The sequence below is a fragment of the Gigantopelta aegis genome, chromosome 15 (genome assembly GCF_016097555.1).
Source record: "Gigantopelta aegis isolate Gae_Host chromosome 15, Gae_host_genome, whole genome shotgun sequence".
Taxonomy (NCBI): domain Eukaryota; kingdom Metazoa; phylum Mollusca; class Gastropoda; order Neomphalida; family Peltospiridae; genus Gigantopelta; species Gigantopelta aegis.
This window is the reverse complement of record NC_054713.1, coordinates 8,346,488-8,360,385: the sequence shown is the minus strand read 5'-3', so window position 1 is coordinate 8,360,385 and position 13,898 is coordinate 8,346,488. Positions and strand designations below refer to the sequence as shown.

General features: G+C 38.0%; 1 protein-coding gene across 1 annotated transcript; it reads left to right on the top strand.

Annotated features, from left to right (window-relative positions):
* The first annotated feature begins 212 nt into the window (after positions 1–212).
* LOC121390316 lies at positions 213–758 on the top strand. The gene has a single exon (XM_041522099.1). The coding sequence runs from the start codon at positions 213–215 to the stop codon at positions 756–758; it is 546 nt and encodes a 181-aa protein (XP_041378033.1).
* The last annotated feature ends 13,140 nt before the right edge of the window (positions 759–13,898 follow it).

Here is a 13,898-nt window from a genome sequence, read left to right as displayed (position 1 = left end):
TCCACACCGATGTTTCGGACTCCTCATCTTTTGACGAAGAGTCCATGACTGCCTCAAAATCCATTACGAAGAAATCACGTGTGATCTCTTCAAATTAGCCAAGATTCCTCGTCATCAGTTCCACTGATGATGGGGCCTTGAAAAAATTGTCACCTTTCGCTATTCAAAAGGGGCTTGTCAGTCTAGCCGGGGAGCCAAAAAATGTTACAAAAATGAAAAACGGATCGCTGTTGGTCGAATGTTCGACAAAAAAGCATTCTAAATGTCTTCCCAAGTCGACTATTCTAGCCAACATTCGCATCATCGTACTGCCACACACTTCTCTCAACTCCTCGAAGGGAGTTATCAGATGCCGAGATTTGGAAGGTGTTAGTGATGAGGAAATCTGTGACAATCTTACTTCACAAGATGTCACAGTCGTCAGGAGAATAAAGGTTCGGAGCAACAACGAATTGGTTCCAACGAATACCTTTATTCTAACATTCAGTACTCCTACCCTTCCACATTCGATTAAGGCTGGATACCTGAACATTCCTGTTGAGCCTTTCATTCCTAATCCACTTCGATGCTTCAAATGCCAAAAATATGGCCATGGTCAAAATACCTGTCGAGGCAAACTGACTTGCAAAACTTGCAAAAAAGACCTTGTATGTACAAACTGCAAGGGAGATCATTTCGCGTACTCGAGAAGAGTGCCCGATGTGGAAGAAGGTTCAGGAGGTTGCCAGAAAACTGGTGGAGAGATTTCAACCTGCTAGAGTAGCAGCATCATATGCTGTTGCTGCTGCAGTAAAGGTCTCCACCAAAAGTATTTCAGTAAATACAGACTTGACGTGGCAATGCGATGATGCAAAGTACAAAAAAAATATCCGATGTTGTAAACGTGGAGAAGAAAACTGCAAAAGCTGCTCAGCAGCAGGAGGCAGGTCAGAAAAAGAAGGAGACTTTCCTGAAGGACACTGACAATATTAATATTAGAGGGTTTAACCTCTATCACAAGTTTCAGGAAACTGATAACAGAGCTGGGGGTGTTTCCATTTTAGTGAATGAAATATCCCTCAGAGTGTAATTACATTAAATACTAATTTGCAAGCTGTGGCTGTAAAGGTCACAGCCCATAAAACTATAACTTTATGCTCTCTATTTGCCTCCTCGTAATAATTTCAACTTCAATCCCAAAGATCTTCAAAATCTCTTCGACCAACTCCCTAGCTCTTTTGTGGTTATGGGAGATTTCAATGGTCACCACACTTTGTGCGGATGCGAGGATGTAAATACTCGAGGCAAACAATTAGAAGACTTAATTCTCAAAAATGACTTAATTATATTTAACGATAAAAGTCGAACTTATTTTCACGCTGCAAGTGGCTCTTTCACTTCAATTGATCTAACTTTATGTAGTCCATCACTGTTTCTGGATTTCTCCTGGAAAGTCGGTCCAGACCCCTGTGGCAGTGACCACTTTCCGATTTTTTTTGAGAATGATGGACCACCATCACTTGAAAGAGTTCAAAGATGGAAGTTATGGAGGGCTGACTGGGATCAGTTGCAGCACTCGTTTGCAACAATCTGCCATTGACGATCTCATGTCCTCTTTTACTTCCATTTTGAAAGAAATTGCAGAAGAATCTATTCCCAAGACTTCGGCAGTGCCGAAACGTTTCACTAAACCATGGTTCAATGAATCATGCAAAGATGCTATTAAGGAACGAAACAGCCACATTCAGAGGTTTAAATGGGAACCCACCTGGGACAACCTCTCTGCCTATCGTATTGCTAAGGCAAAGGCCCACAGAGAGATCAGACAAAGTAAGAAAACATCTTGGAGAAAATATGTCTCCAAGTTGAATTCCCAAACCTCTGTGAAATCTGTGTGGAATAGGATCCGTAAAATCAAGGGAAACGAATCCAGTAGTACTGACACAAACGTCACATCTCAACGTGACATCGCCAATGCACTGGCAGACAACTTTTCTCATAACTCCTCTTCTGCTTTCAGCTCAGATGCTTTTACATCTGTCCGTACTAAAGCTGAAAAACAACCTATTAATTTTTCATCTGAGAATGCTGAAGTATACAACAGGCCCTTCTCTTCGAAGGAGTTGCAGGATGCTGTTCGAAAAGCCCATGATACTTCGGTGGGACCAGATGAAATACATTACCAACTACTAAAACACTTACCCAAATCTTCTCTTTTAGTTCTTTTGAACATCTTTAATAAAATGTGGAGTTATGGTGACTTTCCTTCTGATTGGAGGAAGGCTATTATAATTCCTATTCCAAAGCAAGGATCCTACTGACCCTACCAGTTACCGCCCCATCGCTCTCACAAGCTGCATCTGCAAAACTTATGGAACGAATGATCAATCGTAGACTTGTCTGGTTTCTCGAGTCCCACAAATTGCTTACTAACGTGCAATGTGGGTTCAGATCCAGTCGAGGTACGGTTGATCATCTCGTTCGATTTGAAACGTTTTGTCGCGAGGCTTTCGTCAATACACCTGGTTTCAGTGTTCTTTGATTTGGAAAAGGCCTACGATACCACATGGAAGTATGGGATTTTAAAAGACCTCCATGGCATGGGCCTAAGAGGTCTTCTTCCAAATTTTATTTCTAACTTTTGAAAGATAGAATTTTTAAAGTGCGAGTGGGATCCACGTTTTCAGATTCCCACTCACAAGACATGGGGGGTGCCCCAAGGTTACCCTATTCTTAATTAAAATTAACAGCATCGCCCAGTGTTTAAAACCTGGTGTCGATTGCTCACTATACGTTGACGATTTTCAGATTTGTTACAGGTCGTCCAATATGAGTATCATTGAGCGTCAGTTGCAGCTTTGTTTGAATAAGCTTCAACAATGAACAACTGACAATGGCTTTCGATTCTCAAAGTAAAAAACGGTCTGTGTGCACTTCTGCCAGAAAAGAGGTCACCACCTAGACCCTCAGCTGTTTCTGGACAAAAGCCGATTCCCGTGGTTGAGGAGATCAAATTTTTGGGAATTATATTTGACAGGAAACTATTTTTCATACCTCATTTAAAATATGTTAAAAAGAAAGGGCTAATGGCCCTAAATATTCTCAAAGTTATTGCCAGCACCGAGTGGGGAGCAGACCTGTATCCTTCTTTGATTAGATCTAAACTAGATTACGGCTCTATTGTGTATGGGTCGGCACGCAAGACTTACTTGCAGATGCTTGATCCCATACACAACCAGGGACTTAGGCTTTGTCTTGGTGCTTTCAGAACATCTCCTGTGGAAAGTTTGTACGTCGATGCACACGAACCTAGTTTGGGTGCTAGACGTGCAAAGCTGTCTCTGCAGTATGCTACCAAGATAAAGTCAATGCCAAAACACCCCACCCATAACGCTATCTTTGACAACCGATTTATGAACTTGTTTGATGCGAAGCCAAATGCAATCTGCACATTTGGTCTTCGCATTAGGCAGCTTTTATCTGCTTCTAACATTGATCTTTCAGACATTTTGGAAACACCTTCATATTTTGTTTTGCCACCTTGGTGCATAAAACCACCTAAAATTGTGTTGGATCTCGTGCATCTGAAGAAAGATCGCACGGATCCAATTATTTATAACCAATATTTTATGGAAATAAAAGAGAAAATACTGTAACTACATCCCTATCTACACGGATGGGTCACGGGATGGGAATTCTGTGGCTTGTGCCACAGTTTTTCCATCAGACAAAATAATCTCTATGAGATTGCCTGATTTGGCATCTATATTTAGTGCCGAAACTTGGGCAATTATTAAAGCAGCCCTAGAGAAAATCAAAAACTCTAGCTCCTCTAAATCTCTAAATTTATAATCTATACCGACTCACTTTCGTGTCTCCAATCTTTACAATATATGAAGCTGGAACTTAATTGGGATGCTGATACGAAAGTGTGTCTTTTTATCTATTAACAATAAGAATATTGTGTTTTGTTGGGTACCCAGCCATGTTGGCATCAGAGGCAATGAAAAGGCAGATTGTGCTGCCAAGTCTGCTTTGACTTTGCCACGTGCCAATGCTGGTATTCCCTATAGTGATCTCAAACATCACGTAAATAATTATATCTTTTCTACTTGGCAAGATGATTGGAACGGTGCGGTCACGAACAAGCTTCATTCTGTTAAGCCAGTCCTAAGAGAGTGGCAGTCCTCCTATAGGCGGTGTAGAAGGGATGAAATAGTATTGTGTCGTGTTCGCATCGGACATACTTACATTACCCATTCATTTATCCTCAAGAAGGATCCTCCACCTCAGTGTGAGCATTGTCAGTGTACACTGACGGTGCACTATATTTTGGTGGAGTGTAATCATCTGATCCAGACTAGAAACGATATATTCGAAGCAAGGGATGTGGTGGAATCCTTTAGATTCCACCCTGAACTTGTACTAAAGTTTTTAAAAGAAACTGGATTTTATTCCAAATTTATATTTATTTTTGTGTAATATTTGATTTGTAACATGAATTTTACCTTTATAACAAATGTGATATGTATTATTTTGTAGAGCTCTTTACACTGTCTTTGACTTAACATTTCAAATTTCATGTACCACCGCACAGCTCTATACACTGTTTTTAACCTAACCTTTTATTTTTTATTTTTACCATTGTATGACACCCAATAGCCGATGTATTATTTGTGCTGGGGTGTCGTTAAACATCCATTCAATTCAATTCAATGCAACACCTTTGGTGGGGACTTTGTAAATAACATTTAAGAATTGAACGTGAAATTTTTTGGTTTCATGCTAGTATGAAACGCAAAACCGCTGTATGAATGGCGTAGCGCGTTTCATACTAACATGAAACTCAAAATATTTCACGTTCAATTCTTATAATTCCAAACACATAACCATGTCATTAATGTAAAGCTCTTTAAAATAAAAAGTGAACTCTATTTTCCAACTATTTACTATTTTATTAACACGAAATTCATACTCAACATTAGTGGAATCCCTATGGTGGTTCGGCTTTTTCCGTCAATAGCCGAATGAGAGAATGACAATGTTACAATCATTAATACAATTCATATTAATTTTTTGCATTAAATGTCAATACCAACTAAAAACATTTTGAATTCACTAGAAACATACAACGTAAGTAATTTTAATAACTTTTAACCTGTAATAAAAATGTCTTTAGCGACCTATTTTGTATGCTATAATTTATATGTGAAGCGGTTGGTGTATGAATATTTAACTACGAACTGTGGATGGGCGCCATTTTTTTATTACTGTCCAGATTTACCAATTACGACGTTGAAATTACAGTTATAAAATTTTGAGTGCGTGATAATTCCATGTGTTGATAGATTTGACATTGAGAAACTGGTTTTAATGTTTCCGGAAATGGATGAAACAGGTGTGTCGCGAGTTTCTGTGTTTACTGGCCTTGTAATTGTGGAAGTGGCAACAGGATGGTTTTGGCGTGTGTGACTTCAAGTGGTGCGACACAAGTATTCGTGAGATTTGACAGTGCCATGCTCATGTTTCGTTTTTGGAAAGTGGAACATTCTCTGTTGTAGCTTCGAATTGAAGCTTCGTTCCTGTGTCCCGACATGTACATGATATGCCTAGTTTCAAAACCCGACTCATTTAAAGATTGCATCGCAGTGGTGCGCAAACTTAGAAACTATGTGTTGTGTACGTCATACTACAATGCCGTTGAATGCGCGTTACTGCTACTGGTTGGCATGAACTGACTGAATTTTGTTTTTGAAATCGCTTTTGTAAAATACCAAATTCCATTGGAATTATATACTTTTTTGGATCGGCAAAATAGATTTTTAGCTGTGGGATTTTGAATTCACTATAAACATATAACGTAAGTAATTTCAACAACTTTTAACCTTTGATAAAAATGTCTGAAGCGACCTATTTTGTATGGTATAATTTATATGTGAAGATGTTTAGAAGTTTGACAGCAGACGATTACTGTTTGATGTCTAAAAATAGAATCTCAAGGAAATTCCTCGGGGATTCCTTTGTTGACATGATTCATAAAGTAGTTCCGGCTATATAGCCAAAAATAGTGCTAAACTGAGATTCATGGTGCTATGAATGCCAGTTTTTATCGTCACGTGATACGAATTTGACCAATCCAAGGGTTTATAATAAAAGGATTTTTAGAGATTGGAATTATACTAAAATGACGTCCAACGTTTATAGTTACACAGGGACTCAATATTGATCTACATCTGGTCATCACCTATACGGGTGCTTAATAAACACAAATACACGGACAAATCGGACCCTGCTTAATATAAACACGTAACTTAGTCTAGGGTATATTTATTGTAGTTATGTTAAATAGCCGCACGAATTTTATCTGTATAATTTATATAATTGATCTATTTTATAATTAGTATATTAGAGAGCGAAAAGAAGGAAATGTTTTATTTAACGACGCACTCAACACATTGTAGCGAAAAGAAGACAAAAACATTTACTGTGCCTTACCATAGCGGGAGCTGCATTTGAAGATGAACACCAAACTTAATCATTACAAGTAGATGGGTAACTGGCCTGAAATCTGCTTGATCTTAATACGTTTAGCTAGGATACTTACCGGTTCCATGACGAATGAATTGATGTTAAGAGTCATGATTGACTCTGTAATCCATAGCGGGAGCTGCAAATGATGAAGATGAACACCAAACATAACCATTACAAGTGGGGTATCAAGTTCAAGTTCTTTATTGCGTTAAGTTTTCCAACTTATCAGCATTATAACAATGAAATATAATATTATGTACAATAGTGCGGAACAATGGTGGAGAATGACTTACAGAAATACATACACATATACCGATAAAACCATCTGTATCTATATATAAACAATCGGCAATATGGGTTACACAAATATAGATATATTAAGTTGTTTGTAGTAATAGCATATCCCTCATTTTGTTCGCCTGTATTAAGTATTTGCCAAGGTTATTTATCTCCTTATTGTTTGTAGACAACTGGCCTGAAATCTGCTTTATCTTAATACGTTTAGCTGGATTACCGGTTCCATGACAAATTCATTGATGTTTTGAGTCGTGATTGACTCGGTAATCCACTCCTGTTGGATCATGACGGGTGCTGCAATTGATGAAGATGAACTCGGGGACTCAATATTGATCTACATCTGGTCATCACATATACGGGGGGTTAACAAACAAATACACGAAAAAATCGGACCCTGCTTAATATGAACATGTAACTTAGTCTAGGGTATATTTATTGTATATTTATCTTTTGTGCTGGGGTGTCGTTAAACATTTCAGAAAAAAGTAGATTTCACACCAAATAACATAATAATGATGTCATGTCCATTATTTATGTACTCTCTTCCAACAGCTGGAGGGTCTACGCCTTTCTGGCTCCAGAGTCGTGTGCCTCTTTTGTGCCCCATTTAAAACATCATAGGGTTTAAAAACCTCAATATTTTAAGTTATTGGCAAGACTGAATGGGGAGTAGATCGAAACTTGATTAATAGGTGCAGTGTGTATGTATGGGTCAGCACGCCGGGGTGTAAGTCTTACTTACAGACGCTAGATCCTATACACGACTTGGGGACTTTGTCTTGGTGTTTTCAAAACAACTCCAGTAGAGAGCTTGTACGTCGATGTACACGAACCTAATACATTTAGTCGTATACTTACCAGATTACCGGTTCCCTTTCAAAGGACGTAAAGTTCACCCCTAATACATTGAATACAGTTAGTCGTATACCTACCAGATTGTCGGTTCCATTTCAAAGGACATAAAGTTCACCCCTAATACATTGAATACATTTAGTCGTATACCTACCAGATTGTCGGTTCCCTTTCAAAGGACATAAAGTTCACCCCTATTACATTCAATACATTTAGTCGTATACCTACCAGATTACTGGTTCCCTTTCAAAGGACATAAAGTTCACCACTTTTTATGTATTGTATTATACTTTTAACCCACAGCTCCTTACACTGTTTTTACATAAATATATATAAATAATGTTTTCATATACTTACCATTTGTGACACCCAATAGCCGATTTGTGTTTTTGTGCTGAGGTGTGGTTAAACATTCATTCCATTTCAAAGGACGTGCTATTCTGGGTCATGATTGACTCTGTAATCCACTCCAGCCTGACCATAGTGGGGACTGCAATTGATGAAGATGAACACCAAACTTAATCATTACAAGTAGACAGGCAACTGGCCTGAAATCTGCTTTATCTTAATACGTTTAGCTGGATACTTACTGTATTACCGGTTCCATGATGAATTCATTGAGGTTTTGAGTCATGATTGACTCGGTAATCCACTCCTGTGAGATCATGGCGGGTGCTGCAATTGATAAAGATGAACAACAAACATAACCATTACAAGTAGACAGGCAACTGGCCTGAAATCTGCGTTATCTTAAGACGTTTAGCTGGATACTTACTGGATAACCGGTTCCATGATGAATTCATTGAGGTTTTGAGTCATGCTTCACTCGGTAATCCACTCCTGTCGGATCATGACGGGTGCTGCAATTGATGAAGATGAACTCGGGGACTTAATATTGATCTGCATCTGGTCATCACATATACGGGGGATGTGGTGTCATTAAACATTAATTCATAAACATTTCAGAAAAAAGTAGATTCCACACCAAATAACATAATAATGATGTCAAACCCCATTTCATGTCCATTATTTATGTACTCTCTTCCAACAGCTGGATGGTCTGCGCCTTTTTGGCTCCAGAGTCGTGTGCCTCTTTTGTGCCCCATTTAAAACATCATAGGTTTTAAAAGCCCTCAATATTTTAAGTTATTGGCAATACTGAATGGGAAGTAGATCGAAACTTGATTACAGGTGCAGTGTGTATGTATGGGTCAGCACGCCGGGGTGTAAGTCTTACTTGCAGACGCTAGATCCTATACACAACCTGGGACTTGGGGATTTTGTCTTGGTGTTTTCAAAACAACTCCAGTAGAGAGCTTGTACGTCGATGCACACGAACCTAATACATTTAGTCGTATACTTACCAGATTACCGGTTCACTTTCAAAGGACGTAAAGTTCACCCCTAATACATTGAATACATTTAGTCGTATACCTACCAGATTGTCGGTTCCATTTCAAAGGACGTGATGTTCTGGGTCATGATTAACTCTGTAATCCACTCAGTATGACCATAGCGGGAGATGCAATTGAAGATGAACACCAAACTTAATCATTACAAGTAGACATACAAATAAGACAGGCAACTGGCCTGGAATCTGCTTTACCTTTAACCTTTTTTGCTTACCCATCTAAATTAATTATTGACAAGTACGAGTTTATTTTTTTATTAGTATTATTGATGTCCATAAAATTCTTCCAGCAAAAGAACCAACAGCGGGATAGCCTGCTGCTATGTGATTCCAGTCACGTGTCTCTTGTCCCACATTTAAAACATGTTAAAAAGAAGGGTTTATAGGCCCTGATTATTGGGAGCGACTCTGTCGATCTTTAGTTTGGTCGAAACTTTATAATGGATGCATTGTGTATAGGTCACCTAGATCTATACATAACCAGGGCCCCGTTCCACGAATCGCCGTAAGTATCTACTATCGCAACCTTAATGTTTTTTTCTACGATCACCGTGACTCGTCGTAGATTATTGAGGAAATTTACAACAGGAACGAGGCAGTGATAAGCCACCAACGTAGTTCTCAAATGGCAGTGAAATGGTGATTTGATCATTTTCAAATAAGTATACAAACTTTTTGTCTAAAAATGCATCTAATATGTACCAAATACCGGTTTTTTTAATTTTTGCTTTCGATGAAAAAAACATTCTAGGCCGGCCATACAACCTTCACATGAAAATACGGGAGTTAACTAATGCATTCTGCAATTATCGCTTAGGAAATAAACTGACAAAGGTACTTCATGGAGGAAATATTGGTTTTATCTTTGGCTTTGCTGGTGGTCTTTGTGATCGGCAATGATCTGGAGATGAGAAATCTCCATATCATCATCACCGATATCGGCCAAAGTTTCGTACATACTGCTGATCGGGACCGAACATAGTTCAATCTTGTTCAGCTGGCCTGAAAGTACTTCCTAGATTTCTGTCATTTACTGTCTTAGGGAGACTAGTGTTCAACTTATTTGGAGAATTTTTAAAATCTAGTGCTCAACCTACTTGGTGGATTTAGTTTCAATTTCCTTGTGCTGGGGGGGGGGTATTTTTGAGCTTTCTCTATGTCAGACAGTCAATGCCAGATTAAGTCTGTGTTGACTGCAACACCTTTGGTGGAGACTTTGTAAATAACATACTAAAATGACGTCCTACGTTTATAGTTACACAGGGACTCAATATTGATCTACATCTGGTCATCACATATATACGGGTGCTTAATAAACACAAATACACGGACAAATCGGACCCTGCTTAATATAAACACGTAACTTAGTCTAGGGTATATTTATTGTAGTTATGTTAAATAGCCGCAAGAATTTTATCTGTATAATTTATATAATTGATCTATTTTATAATTAGTATATTAGAGAGCGAAAAGAAGACAAAAACATTTACTGTGCCTGTTGTTTTTATACAGTAACGGTCTTCATAATTTGTATAGTGTGTTCGGGTTTTCATTCAAGAGATTTGTATCAGTCATGTACATAGTATAATAAGAATAAGGAAAACTTTTTAAATTTTGATTAGGACTTTAGCTATAACAAATTAGTTCTTAACAACCTGATCAAGTACATGTACTACTCAACTTACTCCTCTCAAGAATTGTAGGCAGTTGTTCTGCCAGCGGACTCGGGGGGGGGGGGGGGGGGGATGAATGGAGCTGAAAATTGAGGTTAGAGATTTTAGTGACACATAAAACACATGCATTTTTGTTTGGAAAGAAAGCGCAAAAATAAAAGAACTAAATGATTTGGCGTTTATAAAATACTGATATTGTAAGATAAATCTGGATTTCGTGTAACTTTCTTTGCCATTCCTATTTTTTTTTAAACGTTCGTTTATTCGCACCGAATGTTTTCTTAAAGGGACATTCCTCAGTTTGCTGCACATTTTAAGATGTTATAGACTAACAAGACTTTTTAACGATTGTAATTACATATCAAATATATTTTTCTGCATACACTGTTAGTGGCTGTTTATTAAACGTTTCTGATCGTTTTAATATTTGTACTAGGTTAATTTTATTTTCAAAAAGTTTTTTTTTTTTTGTACTTACGAAATAATTTCAAAACAAAATCCAGTTTGGGCATCTTACAACTATTAATACGACTAGAAACACATTGAATATATAGACACTGATATTTTAAACAAGAAAATATATATAATATGCAAGTTTAATCGTAGAAATATTTTATTAGTCGGAAACATCTTACAATGCAGCAAAGTCAGGAATGTCCCTTTAAACATTCATTCCTAATATATGCGATACTGACGATACCGAAAAACACTGGTAATAACCTCTATTTCATCAAGCTCTCGCGTGGACTGTTTTCTGATTTGAAACTTACCAAAAAAAACCATACCCTTTCAAAGATGGAGATTGACCGAGGCAAACTGGGATCAATTTCGGCATCTATGCAGCGATCGACTGCAAGAAACTGCCATGCTTGGTGCTGATGATCCCATGTCTTTGTTCACCTCCATCTTGAAAGATATTGCAGAGGAAACTATTCCTAAGACTTCAGCAGTACCGAAGCGTTTCAATAAACCATGGTTCAATGACACATGCAGAGATGCAATCAAAGAGCAAAACAGGTGGGTGGAGGCATGGTTGATGAAAAACATTTCACATCTAATATGGATCAACCAAAAACTATACCAAATACAGATGGAACCCTTAAAAGGGTCCACACCGAAGTTTCGGACTTCGTCTTCCGACGAGGAGTCCATGAAATTGAAAAATAGTGTAAAGAAATCTAAAGTGATTTCTTCACAAAACAGGCCAAGGTTTCTCGTCATCAGTCCACTGATGACGGGGCCTTGAATAAACTTTCACCCTTTGCCATTCAAAAGGCAATTGTTGGCTTGGCTGGTGAGCCAAAATCTGTCAAAAAAATTAAGACTGGCCTTTTGGTTGAATGTTTAATCGAAAGGCATTCTACTTGTCTTCTCACGTCGACAGTTTTTTGCAACGAACCAATTAAGGTAAATGTGCATACCTCCCTTAAAAGGTCTTAAAGGCCCTCAATATCTTAAAAGTTCTTGGCAAGACTGAATGGGGAGCAGATCGAAAGGTTATGCTCCGACTTTATAGATGTTTAGTTCGGTCTAAACTTGATTATGGGTCAAGTCTTACTTGCAAATGCTAGATCCTATACACAAACAGGGACTTAGGTTTGTCTTGGTGCTTTCAAAACATCTCCTGTGGAGAGCTTGTACGTCGATACACACAAACCTAGTTTGGGTGCTAGACGTGCAAAGGTTAAAGCAATGCCAAAACATCCTGCACAAAATGTGATGTTTGATAATAAATATATGAAGTTATTTGATGCGAATGCGATTCGAACATTTGGTCTTCGCATTAAACAGTTTTTATCAGTTTCCAAGGGAATTCTGTGGCTTGTGCTACAGTGTTTCTATCAGACGCAATAATTGCCCGATTCAGCATCAATCTTTACTGCTGAAATTTGGGCAATCATTGAAGCCCTGGAACAGATTAAGGATTCATGTGCATCCAAGTATATTATTTTTACAGACTCACTTTCGTGTCTCCAAGCTGTACAGTACATGAAATTGGAGCGTCCCTTAGTTGGGATGGTGATACGAAAGTGTGTCTTTTTATCAATTGCTAATAAAGATGTTATATTTTGTTGGGTACCCAGCCATGTTGGCATTAAGGGTAACGAAAAGGCGGATGTTGCTGCTAAATCTGCTTTAAACTTGCCCCGTGTCCATGTTGGTGTTCCCTACAGTGATTTTAAATTTCATATTACCAATATATCTTTTCGACTTTGGCAAGGTGATTGGGACGGTGTGGTTGCGAATTAGCTTCATTTTGTCAAGGCAGTTATCCTACAGGCGGTGCAGGAAGCATGAAGTAGTCTTATGCCGTGCCCGCATCGGCCATACATATTTCGTCGGCGCTCCGACGAAGGGGCGAATATTCAACATTTTGAAAATTGACATAAAGTCATTTTTCATATTTTTTGGGCAGTGTGTTTTGATTCTGAAAACAACAACTTGATATTTTACTTCTTTAATTAATAAATTTTTGAGAATGGGGCAAATCGCTGCATAAAGCGCTTAACGTTATCTGTCATTCGTCTGTTCGTCAGATAAATGATGCGAATAACTAGTGCATTGTATTCTCGCACGAAAGGGCGAATATACATTTTCTAATGCAAAAGACCACTTGGTAATAAATTTAGAAATACATACTCTGATTATGAAGCTTATATTCATTTTAATTTCAAATTGATCACTACTGACATTATGGATCACCCATAACTATATATCTACTATTGATTAGAGCCAATATTATGTAGAGTTCCATTCATGATGGAATTATTATTATAATAGTTTTAAAAGTTATAGCATTGTGAGTTCATGAACTAGAATGACACTTACTGCATCGATTATGTTACATTGTATTGATTTATCGAAGATATACGCAGTCAGTGTTCTCCAACCCCAGTAAGCGGCTTGTACACCCGCCAAGCTGTGAATTTTCGCAGACTGGTCCGCCAAGCTGATAAAAAATGCCGCTATGACGAAAAAAACTGTTCTATTCACCTATCGCTATATTTAGCCTGGACTTGGGAGTATATAATAATAATATTAATATTCTAATTCAACACATTTGTAAGAACGAATCTGATTGGATCCCTGCTAAAAATTTCAGGTGGTAAAATCACCGATATACCGGTAGAAATACGTCATAGGTTAAGCGAGGA